The following is a 25115-nucleotide window of genomic DNA, read 5'->3' on the forward strand; positions in this document are numbered from 1 at the left end:
ACTGTATACACTGCTCTTACAGAAGAGATCCCCCACCCCGGTCACCACTGTATACACTGCTTTTACAGGAGAGATCCCCCACCCCGGTCACCTGCTCACTGTATACACTGCTCTTACAGGAGAGATCCCTCACCCCGGTCACCTGCTCACTGTATACACTGCTCTTACAGGAGAGATCCCTCACCCCGGTCACCACTGTATACACTGCTTTTACAGGAGGGATCCCCCACCCCGGTCACCACTGTATACACTGCTCTTACAGGAGAGATCCCCCACCCCGGTCACCTGCTCACTATATACACTGCTCTTATAGGACAGATCCCCCACCCCGGTCACCTGCTCACTATATACATTGCTCTTCCAGGAGAGATCCCTCACCCCGGTCACCTGCTCACTGTATACACTGCTCTTACTGGAGAGATCCCCCACCCCGGTCACCTGGTCACTGTATACACTGCTCTTACAGGAGAGATCCCTCACCTAGGTCACCTGCTCACTGTATACACTGCTCTTACAGTAGAGATCCCTCACCCCGGTCACCTGCTCACTGTATACACTGCTCTTACAGGAGAGATCCCTCACCCCGGTCACCTGCTCACTGTATACACTGCTCTTACAGGAGAGATCCCTCACCCCGGTCACCTGCTCACTGTATACACTGCTCTTACAGGAGAGATCCCTCACCCCGGTCACCTGCTCACTGTATACACTGCTCTTACAGGAGAGATCCCTCACCCCGGTCACCTCCTCACTGTATACACTGCTCTTACAGGAGAGATCCCCCACCCCGGTCACCTGCTCACTGTATACACTGCTCTTACAGGAGAGATCCCCCACCCCGGTCACCTGCTCACTGTATACACTGCTCTTACAGGAGAGATCCCTCACCCCAGTCACCTGCTCACTGTATACACTGCTCTTACAGAAGAGATCCCCCACCCCGGTCACCACTGTATACACTGCTTTTACAGGAGAGATCCCCCACCCCGGTCACCTGCTCACTGTATACACTGCTCTTACAGGAGAGATCCCTCACCCCGGTCACCACTGTATACACTGCTTTTACAGGAGGGATCCCCCACCCCGGTCACCACTGTATACACTGCTCTTACAGGAGAGATTCCCCACCCGGTCACCTGCTCACTGTATACACTGCTCTTACAGGAGAGATCCCCCACCCCGGTCACCTGCTCACTGTATACACTGCTCTTACAGGAGAGATTCCCTACCATGGTCACCTGCTCACTATATACACTGCTCTTACAGGAGAGATCCCTCACCCCGGTCACCTGCTCACTGTATACACTGCTCTTACAGGTGAGATCCCTCACCCCGGTCACCTGCTCACTGTATACACTGCTCTTACAGGAGAGATCCCTCACCCCGGTCACCTGCTCACTGTATACACTGCTCTTACAGGAGAGATCCCCCACCCCGGTCACCTGCTCACTATATACACTGCTCTTACAGGAGAGATCCCTCACCCCGGTCACCTGCTCACTGTATACACTGCTCTTACAGGAGAGATCCCTCACCCCGGTCACCTGCTCACTGTATACACTGCTCTTACAGGAGAGATCCCTCACCCCGGTCACCTGCTCACTGTATACACTGCTCTTACAGGAGAGATCCCCCACCCCGGTCACCTGCTCCCTGTATACACTGCTCTTACAGGAGAGATCCCTCACCCCGGTCACCTGCTCACTGTATACACTGCTCTTACAGGAGAGATCCCTCACCCCGGACACCTGCTCACTGTATACACTGCTCTTACAGGAGAGATCCCCCACCCCGGTCACCTGCTCCCTGTATACACTGCTCTTACAGGAGAGATCCCCCACCCCGGTCACCTGCTCCCTGTATACACTGCTCTTACAGGAGAGATCCCTCACCCCGGTCACCTGCTCACTGTATGCACTGCTTTTACAGGAGAGATCCCCCACCCCGGTCACCTGCTCACTGTATACACTGCTCTTACAGGAGAGATCCCTCACCCCGGTCACCTGCTCACTGTATACACTGCTCTTACCAGAGAGATCCCTCACCCCGGTCACCTGCTCCCTGTATACACTGCTCTTACAGGAGAGATCCCCCACCCCGGTCACCTGCTCCCTGTATACACTGCTCTTACAGGAGAGATCCCCCACCCCGGTCACCTGCTCCCTATATACACTGCTCTTACAGGAGAGATCCCCCTCCCCGGTCACCTGCTCACTATATACACTGCTCTTACAGGAGAGATCCCTCACCCCGGTCACCTGCTCACTGTATACACTTCTCTTACAGGAGAGATCCCTCACCCCGGTCACCTGCTCACTGTATACACTGCTCTTACAGGAGAGATCCCCCACCCCGGTCACCTGCTCACTGTATACACTGCTCTTACAGGAGAGATCCCTCACCCCGGTCACCACTGTATACACTGCTCTTACAGGAGAGATCCCTCACCCCAGTCACCTGCTCACTGTATACACTGCTCTTACAGGAGAGATCCGCCACCCCGGTCACCTGCTCACTGTATATACTGCTCTTACAGGAGAGATCCGCCACCCCGGTCACCTGCTCACTGTATACACTGCTCTTACAGGAGAGATCCCTCACCCCGGTCACCTGCTCACTGTATACACTGCTCTTACAGGAGAGATCCCCCACCCCGGTCACCTGCTCACTATATACACTGCTCTTACAGGAGAGATCCCTCACCCCGGTCACCTGCTCACTGTATACACTGCTCTTACAGGAGAGATCCCTCACCCCGGTCACCTGCTCACTGTATACACTGCTCTTACCAGAGAGATCCCTCACCCCGGTCACCTGCTCACTGTATACACTGCTCTTACAGGAGAGATCCCCCACCCCGGTCACCTGCTCACTGTATACACTGCTCTTACAGGAGAGATCCCTCACCCCGGTCACCTGCTCACTGTATACACTGCTCTTACAGGAGAGATCCCTCACCCCGGTCACCACTGTATACACTGCTTTTACAGGAGGGATCCCCCACCCCGGTCACCTGCTCACTGTATACACTGCTCTTATAGGACAGATCCCCCACCCCGGTCACCTGCTCACTATATACACTGCTCTTACAGAAGAGATCCCTCACCCCGGTCACCTGCTCACTGTATACACTGCTCTTACTGGAGAGATCCCCCACCCCGGTCACCTGGTCACTGTATACACTGCTCTTACAGGAGAGATCCCCCACCCCGGTCACCTGCTCACTGTATACACTGCTCTTACAGGAGAGATCCCCCACCCCGGTCACCTGCTCACTATATACACTGCTCTTACAGGAGAGATCCCCCACCCCGGTCACCTGCTCACTGTATACACTGCTCTTACAGGAGAGATCCCCCACCCCAGTCACCTGCTCAATATATACACTGCTCTTACAGGAGAGATCCCTCATCCCGGTCACCTGCTCACTGTATACACTGCTCTTACAGGAGAGATACCTCACCCCGGTCACCTGCTCACTATATACACTGCTCTTACAGGAGAGATACCCCACCCCGGTCACCTGCTCACTGTATACACTGCTCTTACAGGAGAGATCCCCCACCCCGGTCACCTGCTCACTGTATACACTGCTCTTACAGGAGAGATCCCCCACCCCGGTCACCTGCTCACTGTATACACTGCTCTTACAGGAGAGATCCCTCACCCCGGTCACCTGCTCACTGTATACACTGCTCTTACAGGAGAGTTCCCCCACCCCGGTCACCTGCTCACTGTATACACTGCTCTTACAGGAGAGATCCCTCACCCCGGTCACCTGCTCACTGTATACACTGCTCTTACAGGAGAGATCCCCACCCCGGTCACCTGCTCACTGTGTACACTGCTCTTACAGGACAGATCCCCCACCCCGGTCACCTGCTCACTGTATACACTGCTCTTACCAGAGAGATCCCTCACCCCGGTCACCTGCTCACTGTATACACTGCTCTTACAGGAGAGATCCCTCTCCCCGGTCACCTGCTCACTGTATACACTGCTCTTACAGTAGAGATCCCTCACCCCGGTCACCTGCTCACTGTATACACTGCTCTTACAGGAGAGATCCCTCACCCCGGTCACCACTGTATGCACTGCTTTTACAGGAGAGATCCCCCACCCCGGTCACCTGCTCACTGTATACACTGCTCTTACAGGAGAGATCCCTCACCCCGGTCACCTGCTCACTGTATACACTGCTCTTACAGGAGAGATCCCTCACCCCGGTCACCTGCTCACTGTATACACTGCTCTTACAGGAGAGATCCCTCACCCCGGTCACCTGCTCACTGTATACACTGCTCTTACAGGAGAGATCCCTCACCCCGGTCACCTCCTCACTGTATACACTGCTCTTACAGGAGAGATCCCCCACCCCGGTCACCTGCTCACTGTATACACTGCTCTTACAGGAGAGATCCCGCACCCCGGTCACCTGCTCACTGTATACACTGCTCTTACAGGAGAGATCCCTCACCCCGGTCACCTGCTCACTGTATACACTGCTCTTACAGGAGAGATCCCTCACCCCGGTCACCTGCTCACTGTATACACTGCTCTTACAGGAGAGATCCCCCACCCCGGTCACCTGCTCACTATATACACTGCTCTTACAGGAGAGATCCCCCACCCCGGTCACCTGCTCACTGTATACACTGCTCTTACAGGAGAGATCCCCCACCCCAGTCACCTGCTCAATATATACACTGCTCTTACAGGAGAGATCCCTCATCCCGGTCACCTGCTCACTGTATACACTGCTCTTACAGGAGAGATACCTCACCCCGGTCACCTGCTCACTATATACACTGCTCTTACAGGAGAGATACCCCACCCCGGTCACCTGCTCACTGTATACACTGCTCTTACAGGAGAGATCCCCCACCCCGGTCACCTGCTCACTGTATACACTGCTCTTACAGGAGAGATCCCCCACCCCGGTCACCTGCTCACTGTATACACTGCTCTTACAGGAGAGATCCCTCACCCCGGTCACCTGCTCACTGTATACACTGCTCTTACAGGAGAGTTCCCCCACCCCGGTCACCTGCTCACTGTATACACTGCTCTTACAGGAGAGATCCCCCACCCCGGTCACCTGCTCACTGTATACACTGCTCTTACAGGAGAGATCCCCCACCCCGGTCACCTGCTCACTGTATACACTGCTCTTACAGGAGAGATCCCCCACCCCGGTCACCTGCTCACTGTATACACTGCTCTTACAGGAGAGATCCCTCACCCCGGTCACCTGCTCACTGTATACACTGCTCTTACAGGAGAGATCCCCCACCCCGGTCACCTGCTCACTGTATACACTGCTCTTACAGGAGAGATCCCCCACCCCGGTCACCTGCTCACTGTATACACTGCTCTTACAGGAGAGATCCCTCACCCCGGTCACCTGCTCACTGTATACACTGCTCTTACAGGAGAGATTCCCCACCCCGGTCACCTGCTCACTGTATACACTGCTCTTACAGGAGAGATCCCGCACCCCGGTCACCTGCTCACTGTATACACTGCTCTTACAGGAGAGATCCCCCACCCCGGTCACCTGCTCCCTGTATACACTGCTCTTACAGGAGATATCCCCCACCCCGGTCACCTGCTCACTATATACACTGCTCTTACAGGAGAGATCCCTCACCCCGGTCACCTGCTCACTGTATACACTGCTCTTACAGGAGAGATCCCCCACCCCGGTCATCACTGTATACACTGCTCTTACAGGAGAGATCCCCCACCCCGGTCACCTGCTCACTGTATACACTGCTCTTACCAGAGAGATCCCTCACCCCGGTCACCTGCTCACTGTATACACTGCTCTTACAGGAGAGATCCCTCACCCCGGTCACCTGCTCACTGTATACACTGCTCTTACAGGAGAGATCCCTCACCCCGGTCACCTGCTCACTGTATACACTGCTCTTACAGGAGAGATCCCTCACCCCGGTCACCTGCTCACTGTATACACTGCTCTTATAGGACAGATCCCCCACCCCGGTCACCTGCTCACTATATACACTGCTCTTACAGAAGAGATCCCTCACCCCGGTCACCTGCTCACTGTATACACTGCTCTTACTGGAGAGATCCCCCACCCCGGTCACCTGGTCACTGTATACACTGCTCTTACAGGAGAGATCCCCCACCCCGGTCACCTGCTCACTGTATACACTGCTCTTACAGGAGAGATCCCCCACCCCGGTCACCTGCTCACTATATACACTGCTCTTACAGGAGAGATCCCCCACCCCGGTCACCTGCTCACTGTATACACTGCTCTTACAGGAGAGATCCCCCACCCCAGTCACCTGCTCAATATATACACTGCTCTTACAGGAGAGATCCCTCATCCCGGTCACCTGCTCACTGTATACACTGCTCTTACAGGAGAGATACCTCACCCCGGTCACCTGCTCACTATATACACTGCTCTTACAGGAGAGATACCCCACCCCGGTCACCTGCTCACTGTATACACTGCTCTTACAGGAGAGATCCCCCACCCCGGTCACCTGCTCACTGTATACACTGCTCTTACAGGAGAGATCCCCCACCCCGGTCACCTGCTCACTGTATACACTGCTCTTACAGGAGAGATCCCTCACCCCGGTCACCTGCTCACTGTATACACTGCTCTTACAGGAGAGTTCCCCCACCCCGGTCACCTGCTCACTGTATACACTGCTCTTACAGGAGAGATCCCTCACCCCGGTCACCTGCTCACTGTATACACTGCTCTTACAGGAGAGATCCCCACCCCGGTCACCTGCTCACTGTGTACACTGCTCTTACAGGACAGATCCCCCACCCCGGTCACCTGCTCACTGTATACACTGCTCTTACCAGAGAGATCCCTCACCCCGGTCACCTGCTCACTGTATACACTGCTCTTACAGGAGAGATCCCTCTCCCCGGTCACCTGCTCACTGTATACACTGCTCTTACAGTAGAGATCCCTCACCCCGGTCACCTGCTCACTGTATACACTGCTCTTACAGGAGAGATCCCTCACCCCGGTCACCACTGTATGCACTGCTTTTACAGGAGAGATCCCCCACCCCGGTCACCTGCTCACTGTATACACTGCTCTTACAGGAGAGATCCCTCACCCCGGTCACCTGCTCACTGTATACACTGCTCTTACAGGAGAGATCCCTCACCCCGGTCACCTGCTCACTGTATACACTGCTCTTACAGGAGAGATCCCTCACCCCGGTCACCTGCTCACTGTATACACTGCTCTTACAGGAGAGATCCCTCACCCCGGTCACCTCCTCACTGTATACACTGCTCTTACAGGAGAGATCCCCCACCCCGGTCACCTGCTCACTGTATACACTGCTCTTACAGGAGAGATCCCGCACCCCGGTCACCTGCTCACTGTATACACTGCTCTTACAGGAGAGATCCCTCACCCCGGTCACCTGCTCACTGTATACACTGCTCTTACAGGAGAGATCCCTCACCCCGGTCACCTGCTCACTGTATACACTGCTCTTACAGGAGAGATCCCCCACCCCGGTCACCTGCTCACTATATACACTGCTCTTACAGGAGAGATCCCCCACCCCGGTCACCTGCTCACTGTATACACTGCTCTTACAGGAGAGATCCCCCACCCCAGTCACCTGCTCAATATATACACTGCTCTTACAGGAGAGATCCCTCATCCCGGTCACCTGCTCACTGTATACACTGCTCTTACAGGAGAGATACCTCACCCCGGTCACCTGCTCACTATATACACTGCTCTTACAGGAGAGATACCCCACCCCGGTCACCTGCTCACTGTATACACTGCTCTTACAGGAGAGATCCCCCACCCCGGTCACCTGCTCACTGTATACACTGCTCTTACAGGAGAGATCCCCCACCCCGGTCACCTGCTCACTGTATACACTGCTCTTACAGGAGAGATCCCTCACCCCGGTCACCTGCTCACTGTATACACTGCTCTTACAGGAGAGTTCCCCCACCCCGGTCACCTGCTCACTGTATACACTGCTCTTACAGGAGAGATCCCCCACCCCGGTCACCTGCTCACTGTATACACTGCTCTTACAGGAGAGATCCCCCACCCCGGTCACCTGCTCACTGTATACACTGCTCTTACAGGAGAGATCCCCCACCCCGGTCACCTGCTCACTGTATACACTGCTCTTACAGGAGAGATCCCTCACCCCGGTCACCTGCTCACTGTATACACTGCTCTTACAGGAGAGATCCCCCACCCCGGTCACCTGCTCACTGTATACACTGCTCTTACAGGAGAGATCCCCCACCCCGGTCACCTGCTCACTGTATACACTGCTCTTACAGGAGAGATCCCTCACCCCGGTCACCTGCTCACTGTATACACTGCTCTTACAGGAGAGATTCCCCACCCCGGTCACCTGCTCACTGTATACACTGCTCTTACAGGAGAGATCCCGCACCCCGGTCACCTGCTCACTGTATACACTGCTCTTACAGGAGAGATCCCCCACCCCGGTCACCTGCTCCCTGTATACACTGCTCTTACAGGAGATATCCCCCACCCCGGTCACCTGCTCACTATATACACTGCTCTTACAGGAGAGATCCCTCACCCCGGTCACCTGCTCACTGTATACACTGCTCTTACAGGAGAGATCCCCCACCCCGGTCATCACTGTATACACTGCTCTTACAGGAGAGATCCCCCACCCCGGTCACCTGCTCACTGTATACACTGCTCTTACCAGAGAGATCCCTCACCCCGGTCACCTGCTCACTGTATACACTGCTCTTACAGGAGAGATCCCTCACCCCGGTCACCTGCTCACTGTATACACTGCTCTTACAGGAGAGATCCCTCACCCCGGTCACCTGCTCACTGTATACACTGCTCTTACAGGAGAGATCCCTCACCCCGGTCACCTGCTCACTGTATACACTGCTCTTACAGGAGAGATCCCCCACCCCGGTCACCTGGTCACTGTTTACACTGCTCTTACAGGAGAGATCCCCCACCCCGGTCACCTGCTCACTGTATACACTGCTCTTACAGGAGAGATCCCCCACCCCGGTCACCTGCTCACTGTATACACTGCTCTTACAGGAGATATCACCCATCTTCTTACTGTATACACTGCTTCAAGAGGGGGTGTACTTTTATTTTGGAGAGCAGTGGGCACTGGGCATACAGGACATGTACTCATTTTTGATTAGCACTGTATATACAGGGGGTGTATTCATTTATACTGAGCACTGTATATACAGGGGTGTACTCCTTTATTCTGAGCATTGTATATACAGGGGGTGTTCTTATTTATGCTGGGCACAGTATATATACAGACGGTATACTAATTTATACTGAGCATTGTATATACAGGGGGTGTACTCATTTATGCTGAGCACTGTATATACAGGGGGTGTACTCATTTATGCTGAGCTCTGTATATACAGGGGTGTACTCATTTATACTGAGCACTGTATATACAGGGGTGTACTCATTTATTCTGAGCATTGTATATACAGGGGGTGTTCTTATTTATGCTGGGCACAGTATATATACAGACGGTATACTAATTTATACTGAGCATTGTATATACAGGGGGTGTACTCATTTATGCTGAGCACTGTATATACAGGGGGTGTACTCATTTATACTGAGAAAGTATAAATGAGTACATTACTGATGACATTGGAAGCTGAAACGTACGTCGGGCAGGTGGCATTCCTGGCGGTCTGCTCTCCATATCTCTGGGCTGTATGTATGTTACCTGGTGGGTTACATCTATAGTGACTCACGGACAGTATATACCGTACGCTCAGACGTCGGCTGTAGACCCCATTACAGGGGCTGTATCTGAGCTCAGCACTGCTCGGGTACCTGGTGTACTGATCACTATCCACTCTAATAAATGTGCAATATAGGCTAGTCACCGGGCGTCATATCGGGTGCAGGCGGGGTGTGTACCGTGGTGGCAGTTTTATTTATGTGCTAGATCTTGCGGTAGGGGTTAATCACTAGATGCTCATTATATACAGGTCTGGTGTATACCGTCTGTATTCCATATATTGCATTCTGTCACATGACTCCTCAGTACACGCGGGCAGTGGATAACACATTACACATACATAGGGGGAGGGGTCTGCTCATATATTGGCCGACCGGTACACCAACCTACTAATATGTGCAATATCTGATGATACGATTGGATAGGATCAGTGCAATATTATCTATCATGATTGTTACTATTATAGATTACCTGTGATGCTCGCAATCTGATTGTACAGTGATTGTACAGTGATTGTACAGTGATTGTACAGTGATTGTACAGTGATTGTACAGTGATTGTACAGAAATTGTACAATGTTTGTACAGTAATGGTACAGTATTTATACAGTGTACGGTGATTGTACAGTATACAGTGATTGTATGTACGGTGATTGTACAGAGATTGTACAATGATTGTACAGTAATGGTACAGTATTTATACAGTGTACGGTGATTGTACAGTATACAGTGATTGTATGTACAATGATTGTACAGTGATTGTACAGTGATTGTACAGAAATTGTACAATGTTTGTACAGTAATGGTACAGTATTTATACAGTGTACGGTGATTGTACAGTATACAGTGATTGTATGTACAATGATTGTACAGTGATTGTACAGTGATTGTACAGAAATTGTACAATGTTTGTACAGTAATGGTACAGTATTTATACAGTGTACGGTGATTGTACAGTATACAGTGATTGTATGTACGGTGATTGTACAGAGATTGTACAATGATTGTACAGTAATTGTACGGTGATTGTACAGTGTTTATACAGTGATTGTACGTACGGTGATTGTACAGAAATTGTACAATGATTGTACAGTAATGGTACAGTATTTATACAGTGTACGGTGATTGTACAGTGTTTATACAGTGATTGTACGTACGGTGATTGTACAGAGATTGTACAATGATTGTACAGTAATTGTACGGTGATTGTACAGTATACAGTGATTGTATGTACGATGATTGTACAGTGATTGTACAGTGATTGTACAGAAATTGTACAATGTTTGTACAGCAATGGTACAGTATTTATACAGTGTACGGTGATTGTACAGTATACAGTGATTGTATGTACGGTGATTGTACAGAGATTGTACAATGATTGTACAGTAATTGTACGGTGATTGTACAGTGTTTATACAGTGATTGTACGTACGGTGATTGTACAGTAATTGTACAGTAATTGTACAGTATTTAAACAGTGATTGTACAGTGTTTATGCAGTGATTGAACAGTATTTATACAGTGATTGTACAGTGTTTGTACAGTGATTGTACGGTGATTGTATAGTGTTTCTACAGTGATTGTACGTTGTTTGTATGGTGATTGTACGGTGTTTCTACAGTGATTATATGGTGTTTGTACAGTGATTGTACGGTGATTGTACAGTGTTTCTACAGTGATTATATGGTGATTGTACAGTGATTGTACAGTGATTGTATAGTGTTTCTACAGTGATTATACGCTGTTTTTATGGTGATTGTACAGTGTTTCTACAATGATTATATGGTGTTTGTACAGTGATTGTACATTGATTGTACAGTGTTCATATGGTGATTGTACAGTATTTATAAATTGATTGTACGGTGATTGTACAGTGTTCATACGGTGATTGCACAGTGTTTATGAATTGATTGTACAGTGATTGTACAGTGTTCATACGGTGATTGCACAGTGTTTATGAATTGATTGTACAGTGATTGTACAGTGTTCATACGGTGATTGCACAGTGTTTATGAATTGATTGTACAGTGATTGTACAGTGTTCATACGGTGATTGCACAGTGTTTATGAATTGATTGTACAGTGATTGTACAGTGTTCATACGGTGATTGCACGGTGTTTATGAATTGATTGTACAGTGATTGTATGGTGATTGTACATCTGTCATTGTATTGTTAATTTCGCAGTCACGCCAGGAGCTGCCTCTGTGTTCACTGCTTTGTGTTCCATGTTTACATCACGTGGCATGTTCACGCTTTCATCAATAAATCCACGTTTTCTCCTGCAGTCACCATGCCCGCTCGTTGTGTCACCCTCCTCCTCTTCTCTGTCCCGGTGCTGCTGTGTCACCCTCCTCCTCTTCTCTGTCCCGGTGCTGCTGTGTCACCCTCCTCCTCTTCTCTGTCCCGGTGCTGCTGTGTCACCCTCCTCCTCTTCTCTGTCCCGGTGCTGCTGTGTCACCCTCCTCCTCTTCTCTGTCCCAGTGCTGCTGTGTCACCCTCCTCCTCTTCTCTGTCCCGGTGCTGCTGTGTCACCCTCCTCCTCTTCTCTGTCCCGGGGCTGCTGTGTCACTCTCCTCCTCTTCTCTGTCCCGGTGCTGCTGTGTCACCCTCCTCCTCTTCTCTGTCCCGGTGCCACTGTGTCACCCTCCTCCTCTTCTCTGTCCCGGTGCTGCTGTGTCACTCTCCTCCTCTTCTCTGTCCCGGTGCTGCTGTGTCACCCTCCTCCTCTTCTCTGTCCCGGTGCTGCTGTGTCACCCTCCTCCTCTTCTCTGTCCCGGTGCCACTGTGTCACCCTCCTCCTCTTCTCTGTCCCGGTGCTGCTGTGTCACCCTCCTCCTCTTCTCTGTCCCGGTGCCACTGTGTCACCCTCCTCCTCTTCTCTGTCCCGGTGCTGCTGTGTCACCCTCCTCCTCTTCTCTGTCCCGGTGCCACTGTGTCACCCTCCTCCTCTTCTCTGTCCCGATGCTGCTGTCTCACCCTCCTCCTCTTCTCTGTCCCGGTGCTGTTGTGTCACCCTCCTCTTCTCTGTCCCGGTGCTGCTGTGTCACCCTCCTCCTCTTCTCTGTCCCGGTGCTGCTGTGTCACCCTCCTCCTCTTCTCTGTCCCGGTGCTGCTGTGTCACCCTCCTCTTCTCTGTCCCGGTGCTGCTGTCTCACCCTCCTCTTCTCTGTCCCGGTGCTGCTGTGTCACCCTCCTCTTCTCTGTCCCGGTGCTGCTGTCTCACCCTCCTCTTCTCTGTCCCGGTGCTGCTGTCTCACCCTCCTCTTCTCTGTCCCGGTGCTGCTGTGTCACCCTCCTCTTCTCTGTCCCGGTGCTGCTGTGTCACCCTCCTCCTCTTCTCTGTCCCGGTGCTGCTGTCTCACCCTCCTCTTCTCTGTCCCGGTGCTGCTGTGTCACCCTCCTCCTCTTCTCTGTCCCGGTGCTGCTGTGTCACCCTCCTCCTCTTCTCTGTCCCGGTGCTGTTGTGTCACCCTCCTCCTCTTCTCTGTCCCGGTGCTGCTGTGTCACCCTCCTCCTCTTCTCTGTCCCGGTGCTGCTGTGTCACCCTCCTCCTCTTCTCTGTCCCGGTGCTGCTGTGTCACCCTCCTCCTCTTCTCTGTCCCGGTGCTGCTGTGTCACCCTCCTCCTCTTCTCTGTCCCGGTGCTGCTGTGTCACCCTCCTCTTCTCTGTCCCGGTGCTGCTGTGTCACCCTCCTCTTCTCTGTCCCGGTGCTGCTGTGTCACCCTCCTCCTCTTCTCTGTCCCGGTGCCACTGTGTCACCCTCCTCCTCTTCTCTGTCCCGGTGCTGCTGTCTCACCCTCCTCTTCTCTGTCCCGATGCTGCTGTCTCACCCTCCTCCTCTTCTCTGTCCCGGTGCTGTTGTGTCACCCTCCTCTTCTCTGTCCCGGTGCTGCTGTGTCACCCTCCTCCTCTTCTCTGTCCCGGTGCTGCTGTGTCACCCTCCTCCTCTTCTCTGTCCCGGTGCTGCTGTGTCACCCTCCTCTTCTCTGTCCCGGTGCTGCTGTCTCACCCTCCTCTTCTCTGTCCCGGTGCTGCTGTGTCACCCTCCTCTTCTCTGTCCCGGTGCTGCTGTCTCACCCTCCTCTTCTCTGTCCCGGTGCTGCTGTCTCACCCTCCTCTTCTCTGTCCCGGTGCTGCTGTGTCACCCTCCTCTTCTCTGTCCCGGTGCTGCTGTGTCACCCTCCTCTCTTCTCTGTCCCGGTGCTGCTGTCTCACCCTCCTCTTCTCTGTCCCGGTGCTGCTGTGTCACCCTCCTCCTCTTCTCTGTCCCGGTGCTGCTGTCTCACCCTCCTCCTCTTCTCTGTCCCGGTGCTGCTGTGTCACCCTCCTCCTCTTCTCTGTCCCGGTGCTGCTGTCTCACCCTCCTCTTCTCTGTCCCGGTGCTGTTGTGTCACCCTCCTCTTCTCTGTCCCGGTGCTGCTGTCTCACCCTCCTCTTCTCTGTCCCGGTGCTGCTGTCTCACCCTCCTCTTCTCTGTCCCGGTGCTGCTGTGTCACCCTCCTCTTCTCTGTCCCGGTGCTGCTGTGTCACCCTCCTCTTCTCTGTCCCGGTGCTGCTGTCTCACCCTCCTCTTCTCTGTCCCGGTGCTGCTGTGTCACCCTCCTCCTCTTCTCTGTCCCGGTGCTGCTGTCTCACCCTCCTCCTCTTCTCTGTCCCGGTGCTGCTGTGTCACCCTCCTCCTCTTCTCTGTCCCGGTGCTGCTGTCTCACCCTCCTCTTCTCTGTCCCGGTGCTGCTGTGTCACCCTCCTCCTCTTCTCTGTCCCGGTGCTGCTGTCTCACCCTCCTCCTCTTCTCTGTCCCGGTGCTGCTGTGTCACCCTCCTCCTCTTCTCTGTCCCGGTGCTGCTGTCTCACCCTCCTCTTCTCTGTCCCGGTGCTGTTGTGTCACCCTCCTCTTCTCTGTCCCGGTGCTGCTGTCTCACCCTCCTCTTCTCTGTCCCGGTGCTGCTGTCTCACCCTCCTCTTCTCTGTCCCGGTGCTGCTGTCTCACCCTACTCTTCTTCTCTGTCTTGATGCTTCTGTGTCACCCTCCTCCTCTTCTCTGTCCCGGTGCTGCTGTGTCACCCTCCTCCTCTTCTCTGTCCCGGTACTGCTGTGTCACCCTCCTCGTCTTCTCTGTCCCGATGCTGCTGTTTCACCCTCCTCCTCTTCTCTGTCCCGGTGCTGCTGTGTCACTCTCCTCCTCTTTTCTGTCCCGGTGCTGCTGTCTTACCCTCCTCTTCTTCTCTGTCCCGATGCTGCTGTGTCACCCTCCTCTTCTCTGTCCCGGTGCTGCTGTGTCACCCTCCTCCTCTTCTCTGTCCCGGTGCTGCTGTGTCACCCTCCTCCTCTTCTCTGTCCCGGTGCTGCTGTGTCACTCTCCTCCTCTCTTCTGTCCCGGTGCTGCAGTCTCACCCTCCTCTTCTTCTCTGTCTTGATGCTGCTGTGTTACCCTCCTCCTCTTTTCTGTCCCGGTGCTGCTGTTTCACCCTTCTCCACTTCTCTGTCCCGGTGCTGCTGTGTCACTCTCCTCCTCTTCTCCGTCCCGGTGTTGCTGTGTCACCCTCCTCCTCTTTTCTGTCCCGGTGCTGCTGTGTCACTCTCCTCTTCTCTGTCCCGGTGCTGCTGTCTCACCCTCCTCCTCTTCTCTGTCCCAGTGCTGCTGTCTCACCCCCCTCCTCTTCTCTGTCCCAGTGCTGCTGTCTCACCCTCCTCTTCTTCTCTGTCCTGGTGCTGCTGTGTCACCCTCCTCATCTTCTCTGTCCCGGTGCTGCTGTGTCACCCTCCTCGTCTTCTCTGTCTCGGTGCTGCTGTGTCACTTTCCTCTTCTGTGTCCCAATGCTGCTGTGTCACCCTCCTCTTCTTCTCTGTCCCAATGCTGCTGTGTCACCCTCCTCTTCTTCTCTGTCCCGGTGCTGCTGTGTCACCCTCCTCTTCTTCTCTGTCCCGGTGCTGCTGTGTCACCCTCCTCCTCTTCTCTGTCCCGGTGCTGCTGTCTCACCCTCCTCTTCTTCTCTGTCCCGGTGCTGCTGTGTCACCCTCCTCGTCTTCTCTGTCCCGATGCTGCTGTTTCACCCTCCTCCTCTTCTCTGTCCCGGTGCTGCTGTGTCACTCTCCTCCTCTTCTCTGTCCCGGTGCTGCTGTCTCACCCTCCTCCTCTTCTCTGTCCCAGTGCTGCTGTCTCACCCCCCTCCTCTTCTCTGTCCCAGTGCTGCTGTCTCACCCTCCTCTTCTTCTCTGTCCTGGTGCTGCTGTGTCACCCTCCTCATCTTCTCTGTCCCGGTGCTGCTGTGTCACCCTCCTCGTCTTCTGTCTCGGTGCTGCTGTGTCACTTTCCTCTTCTGTGTCCCAATGCTGCTGTGTCACCCTCCTCTTCTTCTCTGTCCCAATGCTGCTGTGTCACCCTCCTCTTCTTCTCTGTCCCGGTGCTGCTGTGTCACCCTCCTCTTCTTCTCTGTCCCGGTGCTGCTGTGTCACCCTCCTCCTCTTCTCTGTCCCGGTGCTGCTGTCTCACCCTCCTCTTCTTCTCTGTCCCGGTGCTGCTGTGTCACCCTCCTCCTCTTCTCTGTCCCGGTGCTGCTGTGTCACCCTCCTCCTCTTCTCTGTCCCGGTGCTGCTGTGTCACCCTCCTCCTCTTCTCTGTCCCGGTGCTGCTGTGTCACTCTCCTCCTCTTCTCTGTCCCGGTGCTGCTGTGTCACCCTCCTCCTCTTCTCTGTCCCGGTGCTGTTGTGTCACCCTCCTCCTCTTCTCTGTCCCGGTGCTGCTGTCTCACCCTCCTCTTCTCTGTCCCGATGCTGCTTTCTCACCCTCCTCTTCTCTGTCTTGATGCTTCTGTGTCACCCTCCTCCTCTTCTCTGTCCCGGTGCTGCTGTGTCACCCTCCTCCTCTTCTCTGTCCCGGTACTGCTGTGTCACCCTCCTCGTCTTCTCTGTCCCGATGCTGCTGTTTCACCCTCCTCCTCTTCTCTGTCCCGGTGCTGCTGTGTCACTCTCCTCCTCTTCCCTGTCCCGGTGCTGCTGTGTCACTCTCCTCTTCTCTGTCCCGGTGCTGCTGTCTCACCCTCCTCTTCTCTGTCCCGGTGCTGCTGTCTCACCCTCCTCTTCTTCTCTGTCTTGATGCTTCTGTGTCACCCTCCTCCTCTTCTCTGTCCCGGTGCTGCTTTGTCACCCTCCTCCTCTTCTCTGTCCCGATGCTGCTGTGTCACCCTCCTCCTCTTCTCTGTCCCGGTGCTGCTGTGTCACCCTCCTCCTCTTCTCTGTCCCGGTGCTGCTATGTCACCCTCCTCCTCTTCTCTGTCCCGGTGCTGCTGTGTCACCCTCCTCTTCTTCTCTGTCCCGGTGCTGCTGTGTCACCCGCCTCCTCTTCTCTGTCCCGGTGCTGCTGTGTCACCCTCCTCTTCTTCTCTGTCCCGGTGCTGCTGTGTCACCCTCCTCCTCTTCTCTGTCCCGGTGCTGCTGTGTCACCCTCCTCCTCTTCTCTGTCCCGGTGCTGCTGTGTCACCCTCCTCCTCTTCTCTGTCCCGGTGCTGCTGTGTCACCCGCCTCCTCTTCTCTGTCCCGGTGCTGCTGTGTCACCCTCCTCCTCTTCTCTGTCCCGGTGCTGCTGTGTCACCCTCCTCTTCTCTGTCTTGATGCTGCTGTGTTACCCTCCTCCTCTTCTCTGTCCCGGTGCTGCTTTGTCACCCTCCTCCTCTTCTCTGTCCCGGTGCTGCTGTGTCACCCTCCTCCTCTTCTCTGTCCCGGTGCTGCTGTGTCACCCTCCTCCTCTTCTCTGTCCCGGTGCTGCTGTGTCACCCTCCTCCTCTTCTCTGTCCCGGTGCTGCTGTGTCACCCGCCTCCTCTTCTCTGTCCCGGTGCTGCTGTGTCACCCTCCTCCTCTTCTCTGTCCCGGTGCTGCTGTGTCACCCTCCTCCTCTTCTCTGTCCCGGTGCTGCTGTCTCACCCTCCTCTTCTCTGTCTTGATGCTGCTGTGTTACCCTCCTCCTCTTCTCTGTCCCGGTGCTGCTTTGTCACCCTCCTCCTCTTCTCTGTCCCGATGCTGCTGTGTCACCCGCCTCCTCTTCTCTGTCCCGGTGCCACTGTGTCACTCTCCTCCTCTTCTCTGTCCCGGTGCTGCTGTCTCACCCTCCTCTTCTTCTCTGTCTCGGTGCTGCTGTGTTACCCTCCTCCTCTTTTCTGTCCCGGTGCTGCTGTGTCACCCTCCTCTTCTCTGTCCCGGTGCTGCTGTGTCACCCTCCTCCTCTTCTCTGTCCCGGTGCTGCTGTCTCACCCTCCTCTTCTTCTCTGTCCCGGTGCTGCTGTGTCACCCTCCTCTTCTCTGTCCCGGTGCTGCTGTGTCACCCTCCTCCTCTTCTCTGTCCCGGTGCTGCTGTCTCACCCTCCTCTTCTTCTCTGTCCCGGTGCTGCTGTGTTACCCTCCTCCTCTTCTCTGTACCGATGCTGTTGTGTCACCCTCCTCCTCTTCTCTGTCCCGATGCTGCTGTGTCACCCTCCTCCTCTTCTCTGTCCCGGTGCTGCTGTGTCACCCTCCTCCTCTTCTCTGTCCCGGTGCTGCTGTGTCACCCTCCTCCTCTTCTCTGTCCCGGTGCTGCTTTGTCACTCTCCTCCTCTTCTCTATCCCGGTGCTGCTGTTTCACCCTCCTCCTCTTCTCTGTCCCGGTGCTGCTGTCTCACCCTCCTCTTCTTCTCTGTCCCGGTGCTGCTGTGTCACCCTCCTCCTCTTCTCTGTCCCGGTGCTGCTGTGTCACCCTCCTCCTCTTCTGTGTCCCGGTGCTGCTGTGTCACCCTCCTCCTGTTCTCTGTCCCGGTGCTGCTGTTTCACCCTCCGTCTCTTCTCTGTCCCGGTGCTGCTTTGTCACTCTCCTCCTTTTCTCTGTCCCGGTGCTGCTGTGTCACCCTGCTCCTCTTCTCTGTCCCGGTGCTGCTGTGTCACCCTCCTCCTCATCTGTGTCCCGGTGCTGCTGTGTCACCCTCCTCCTGTTCTCTGTCCCGGTGCTGCTGTTTCACCCTCCTCCTCTTCTCTGTCCCGGTGCTGCTGTGTCACTCTCTTCCTCTTCTCTCTCCCGGTGCTGCTGTGTCACCCTCCTCTTCTTCTGTGTCTTGATGCTGCTGTTTCACCCTCCTCCTCTTCTCTGTCCCGGTGCTGCTGTCTCACCCTCCTCTTCTTCTGTGTCTTGATGCTGCTGTGTTACCCTCCTCCTCTTCTCTGTCCCGGTGCTGCTGTCTTACCCTCCTCTTCTTCTCTGTCCCGATGCTGCTGTGTCACTTTCCTCTTCTCTGTCCCGGTGCTGCTGTGTCACCCTCCTCCTCTTCTGTGTCCCGGTGCTGCTGTGTCACCCTCCTCCTCTTCTCTGTTCCGGTGCTGCTGTGTCACCCTCCTCCTCTTCTGTGTCCCGGTGCTGCTGTATCACCCTCCGCCTCTTCTCTGTCCCGATGCTGCTGTGTCACCCTCCTCCTCTTCTCTGTCCCGGCGCTGCTGTGTCACCCTCCTCCTCTTCTCTGTCCCGGTGCTGCTGTGTCACCCTCCTCCTCTTCTCTGTCCCGGTGCTGCTGTGTCACCCTCCTCCTCTTCTCTGTCCCGTTGCTGCTGTGTCACCCTCCTCCTCTTCTGTGTCCCGGTGCTGCTGTGTCACCCTCCTCCTCTTCTCTGTCCCGGTGCTGCTGTCTTACCCTCCTCTTCTTCTCTGTCCCGATGCTGCTGTGTCACCCTCCTCTTCTCTGTCTTGGTGCTGCTGTGTCACCCTCCTCCTCTTCTCTGTCCCGGTGCTGCTGTGTCACCCTCCTCCTCTTCTCTGTCCCGGTGCTGCTGTGTCACTCTCCTCCTCTCTTCTGTCCCGGTGCTGCAGTCTCACCCTCCTCTTCTCTGTCTTGATGCTGCTGTGTTACCCTCCTCCTCTTCTCTGTCCCGGTGCTGCTGTTTCACCCTTCTCCTCTTCTCTGTCCCGGTGCTGCTGTGTCACTCTCCTCCTCTTCTCTGTCCCGGTGCTGCTGTGTCACCCTCCTCTTCTTCTCTGTCCCAATGCTGCTGTGTCACCCTCCTCTTCTTCTCTGTCCCAATGCTGCTGTGTCACCCTCCTCTTCTTCTCTGTCCCGGTGCTGCTGTGTCACCCTCCTCTTCTTCTCTGTCCCGGTGCTGCTGTGTCACCCTCCTCCTCTTCTCTGTCCCGCTGCTGCTGTCTCACCCTCCTCTTCTTCTCTGTCCCGGTGCTGCTGTGTCACCCTCCTCGTCTTCTCTGTCCCGATGCTGCTGTTTCACCCTCCTCCTCTTCTCTGTCCCGGTGCTGCTGTGTCACTCTCCTCCTCTTCTCTGTCCCGGTGCTGCTGTGTCACCCTCCTCCTCTTCTCTGTCCCGGTGCTGTTGTGTCACCCTCCTCCTCTTCTCTGTCCCGGTGCTGCTGTCTCACCCTCCTCTTCTCTGTCCCGGTGCTGCTGTCTCACCCTCCTCTTCTTCTCTGTCTTGATGCTTCTGTGTCACCCTCCTCCTCTTCTCTGTCCCGGTGCTGCTGTGTCACCCTCCTCCTCTTCTCTGTCCCGGTACTGCTGTGTCACCCTCCTCGTCTTCTCTGTCCCGATGCTGCTGTTTCACCCTCCTCCTCTTCTCTGTCCCGGTGCTGCTGTGTCTCTCTCCTCCTCTTCTCTGTCCCGGTGCTGCTGTCTTACCCTCCTCTTCTTCTCTGTCCCGATGCTGCTGTGTCACCCTCCTCTTCTCTGTCCCGGTGCTGCTGTGTCACCCTCCTCCTCTTCTCTGTCCCGGTGCTGCTGTGTCACCCTCCTCCTCTTCTCTGTCCCGGTGCTGCTGTGTCACTCTCCTCCTCTCTTCTGTCCCGGTGCTGCAGTCTCACCCTCCTCTTCTTCTCTGTCTTGATGCTGCTGTGTTACCCTCCTCCTCTTTTCTGTCCCGGTGCTGCTGTTTCACCCTTCTCCTCTTCTCTGTCCCGGTGCTGCTGTGTCACTCTCCTCCTCTTCTCCGTCCCGGTGCTGCTGTGTCACCCTCCTCCTCTTTTCTGTCCCGGTGCTGCTGTGTCACTCTCCTCTTCTCTGTCCCGGTGCTGCTGTCTCACCCTCCTCCTCTTCTCTGTCCCAGTGCTGCTGTCTCACCCTCCTCCTCTTCTCTGTCCCGGTGCTGCTGTCTCACCCTCCTCCTCTTCTCTGTCCCAGTGCTGCTGTCTCACCCCCCTCCTCTTCTCTGTCCCAGTGCTGCTGTCTCACCCTCCTCTTCTTCTCTGTCCTGGTGCTGCTGTGTCACCCTCCTCATCTTCTCTGTCCCGGTGCTGCTGTGTCACCCTCCTCGTCTTCTCTGTCTCGGTGCTGCTGTGTCACTTTCCTCTTCTGTGTCCCAATGCTGCTGTGTCACCCTCCTCTTCTTCTCTGTCCCAATGCTGCTGTGTCACCCTCCTCTTCTTCTCTGTCCCGGTGCTGCTGTGTCACCCTCCTCTTCTTCTCTGTCCCGGTGCTGCTGTGTCACCCTCCTCCTCTTCTCTGTCCCGGTGCTGCTGTCTCACCCTCCTCCTCTTCTCTGTCCCGGTGCTGCTGTGTCACCCTCCTCCTCTTCTCTGTCCCGGTGCTGCTGTCTCACCCTCCTCTTCTTCTCTGTCCCGGTGCTGCTGTGTCACCCTCCTCGTCTTCTCTGTCCCGATGCTGCTGTTTCACCCTCCTCCTCTTCTCTGTCCCGGTGCTGCTGTGTCACTCTCCTCCTCTTCTCTGTCCCGGTGCTGCTGTGTCACCCTCCTCCTCTTCTCTGTCCCGGTGCTGTTGTGTCACCCTCCTCCTCTTCTCTGTCCCGGTGCTGCTGTCTCACCCTCCTCTTCTCTGTCCCGATGCTGCTGTCTCACCCTCCTCTTCTTCTCTGTCTTGATGCTTCTGTGTCACCCTCCTCCTCTTCTCTGTCCCAGTGCTGCTGTGTCACCCTCCTCCTCTTCTCTGTCCCGGTACTGCTGTGTCACCCTCCTCGTCTTCTCTGTCCCGATGCTGCTGTTTCACCCTCCTCCTCTTCTCTGTCCCGGTGCTGCTGTGTCACTCTCCTCCTCTTCCCTGTCCCGGTGCTGCTGTGTCACTCTCCTCTTCTCTGTCCCGGTGCTGCTGTCTCACCCTCCTCTTCTCTGTCCCGGTGCTGCTGTCTCACCCTCCTCTTCTTCTCTGTCTTGATGCTTCTGTGTCACCCTCCTCCTCTTCTCTGTCCCGGTGCTGCTGTGTCACCCTCCTCCTCTTCTCTGTCCCGGTGCTGCTGTGTCACCCTCCTCCTCTTCTCTGTCCCGATGCTGCTGTGTCACTCTCCTCTTCTTCTCTGTCCCAATGCTGCTATGTCACCCTCCTCCTCTTCTCTGTCCCGGTGCTGCTGTGTCACCCTCCTCTTCTTCTCTGTCCCGGTGCTGCTGTGTTACCCTCCTCCTCTTCTCTGTCCCGGTGCTGCTGTGTCACCCTCCTCTTCTTCTCTGTCTTGATGCTGCTGTGTCACCCTCCTCCTCTTCTCTGTCCCGGTGCTGCTGTCTCACCCTCCTCTTCTTCTCTGTCCCGGTGCTGCTGTGTCACCCTCCTCCTCTTCTGTGTCCTGGTGCTGCTGTGTCACTCTCCTCCTCTTCTCTGTCCCGGTGCTGCTGTGTCACCCTCCTCCTCTTCTCTGTCCCGGTGCTGCTGTGTCATCCTCCTCCTCTTCTCTGTCCCGGTGCTGCTGTGTCACCCTCCTCCTCTTCTCTGTCCCGATGCTGCTGTGTCACGTGTCACCCTCCTTTTCTCTGTGCCGGTGCTGCTGTGTCACCCTCCTCCTCTTCTCTGTCCTGGTGCTGCTGTGTCACCCTTCTCCTCTTCTCTGTCCCGGTGCTGCTGTGTCACCCTCCTCGTCTTCTCTGTCCCGGTGCTGCTGTGTCACCCTCCTTTTCTCTGTCCCGGTGCTGCTGTGTCACCCTCCTCCTCTTCTCTGTCCCGGTGCTGCTGTGTCACCCTCCTCCTCTTCTCTGTCCCGGTGCTGCTGTGTCACCCTCCTCCTCTTCTCTGTCCCGGTGCTGCTGTGTCACCCTCCTCTTCTTCTCTGTCTTGATGCTGCTGTGTTACCCTCCTCCTCTTCTCTGTCCCGGTGCTGCTGTTTCACCCTTCTCCTCTTCTCTGTCCCGGTGCTGCTGTGTCACTCTCCTCCTCTTCTCCGTCCCGGTGCTGCTGTCTCACCCTCCTCTTCTTCTCTGTCCCAATGCTGCTGTGTCACCCTCCTCTTCTTCTCTGTCCCAATGCTGCTGTGTCACCCTCCTCTTTTTCTCTGTCCCGGTGCTGCTGTGTCACCCTCCTCTTCTTCTCTGTCCCGGTGCTGCTGTGTCACCCTCCTCCTCTTCTCTGTCCCGGTGCTGCTGTCTCACCCTCCTCTTCTTCTCTGTCCCGGTGCTGCTGTGTCACCCTCCTCGTCTTCTCTGTCCCGATGCTGCTGTTTCACCTTCACCCTCCTCCTCTTCTCTGTCCCGGTGCTGCTGTGTCACTCTCCTCCTCTTCTCTGTCCCGGTGCTGCTGTGTCACCCTCCTCCTCTTCTCTGTCCCGGTGCTGTTGTGTCACCCTCCTCCTCTTCTCTGTCCCGGTGCTGCTGTCTCACCCTCCTCTTCTCTGTCCCGGTGCTGCTGTGTCACCCTCCTCCTCTTCTCTGTCCCGGTACTGCTGTGTCACCCTCCTCGTCTTCTCTGTCCCGATGCTGCTGTTTCACCCTCCTCCTCTTCTCTGTCCCGGTGCTGCTGTGTCACTCTCCTCCTCTTCTCTGTCCCGGTGCTGCTGTCTTACCCTCCTCTTCTTCTCTGTCCCGATGCTGCTGTGTCACCCTCCTCTTCTCTGTCCCGGTGCTGCTGTGTCACCCTCCTCCTCTTCTCTGTCCCGGTGCTGCTGTGTCACCCTCCTCCTCTTCTCTGTCCCGGTGCTGCTGTGTCACTCTCCTCCTCTCTTCTGTCCCGGTGCTGCAGTCTCACCCTCCTCTTCTTCTCTGTCTTGATGCTGCTGTGTTACCCTCCTCCTCTTTTCTGTCCCGGTGCTGCTGTTTCACCCTTCTCCTCTTCTCTGTCCCGGTGCTGCTGTGTCACTCTCCTCCTCTTCTCCGTCCCGGTGCTGCTGTGTCACCCTCCTCCTCTTTTCTGTCCCGGTGCTGCTGTGTCACTCTCCTCTTCTCTGTCCCGGTGCTGCTGTCTCACCCTCCTCCTCTTCTCTGTCCCAGTGCTGCTGTCTCACCCTCCTCCTCTTCTCTGTCCCGGTGCTGCTGTCTCACCCTCCTCCTCTTCTCTGTCCCAGTGCTGCTGTCTCACCCCCCTCCTCTTCTCTGTCCCAGTGCTGCTGTCTCACCCTCCTCTTCTTCTCTGTCCTGGTGCTGCTGTGTCACCCTCCTCATCTTCTCTGTCCCGGTGCTGCTGTGTCACCCTCCTCGTCTTCTCTGTCTCGGTGCTGCTGTGTCACTTTCCTCTTCTGTGTCCCAATGCTGCTGTGTCACCCTCCTCGTCTTCTCTGTCTCGGTGCTGCTGTGTCACTTTCCTCTTCTCTGTCCCGGTGCTGCTGTGTCACCCTCCTCTTCTTCTCTGTCCCAATGCTGCTGTGTCACCCTCCTCTTCTTCTCTGTCCCGGTGCTGCTGTGTCACCCTCCTCTTCTTCTCTGTCCCGGTGCTGCTGTGTCACCCTCCTCCTCTTCTCTGTCCCGGTGCTGCTGTCTCACCCTCCTCTTCTTCTCTGTCCCGCTGCTGCTGTGTCACCCTCCTCGTCTTCTCTGTCCCGATGCTGCTGTTTCACCCTCCTCCTCTTCTCTGTCCCGGTGCTGCTGTGTCACTCTCTTCCTCTTCTCTGTCCCGGTGCTGCTGTGTCACCCTCCTCCTCTTCTCTGTCCCGGTGCTGTTGTGTCACCCTCCTCCTCTTCTCTGTCCCGGTGCTGCTGTCTCACCCTCCTCTTCTCTGTCCCGATGCTGCTGTCTCACCCTCCTCTTCTTCTCTGTCTTGATGCTTCTGTGTCACCCTCCTCCTCTTCTCTGTCCCAGTGCTGCTGTGTCACCCTCCTCCTCTTCTCTGTCCCGGTACTGCTGTGTCACCCTCCTCGTCTTCTCTGTCCCGATGCTGCTGTTTCACCCTCCTCCTCTTCTCTGTCCCGGTGCTGCTGTGTCACTCTCCTCCTCTTCCCTGTCCCGGTGCTGCTGTGTCACTCTCCTCTTCTCTGTCCCGGTGCTGCTGTCTCACCCTCCTCTTCTCTGTCCCGGTGCTGCTGTCTCACCCTCCTCTTCTTCTCTGTCTTGATGCTTCTGTGTCACCCTCCTCCTCTTCTCTGTCCCGGTGCTGCTGTGTCACCCTCCTCCTCTTCTCTGTCCCGGTGCTGCTGTGTCACCCTCCTCCTCTTCTCTGTCCTGGTGCTGCTGTGTCACCTTC

At 55.5% G+C, this 25115-nt stretch overlaps 1 protein-coding gene across 1 annotated transcript in view; it reads left to right on the forward strand.

The window, feature by feature from the left end:
- Nucleotides 1-9667: 9667 nt before the first annotated feature.
- AXIN2 (axin 2) overlaps nt 9668-25115 on the forward strand; it is a 64270-nt gene continuing 48822 nt past the window's right edge. The window contains 1 exon segment of the mRNA XM_075352166.1: nt 9668-9687. Within this exon segment, the coding sequence (XP_075208281.1) occupies nt 9668-9687 (20 nt within the window).

This window comes from Anomaloglossus baeobatrachus, chromosome 5, assembly GCF_048569485.1.
Source record: "Anomaloglossus baeobatrachus isolate aAnoBae1 chromosome 5, aAnoBae1.hap1, whole genome shotgun sequence".
NCBI lineage: Eukaryota > Metazoa > Chordata > Amphibia > Anura > Aromobatidae > Anomaloglossus > Anomaloglossus baeobatrachus.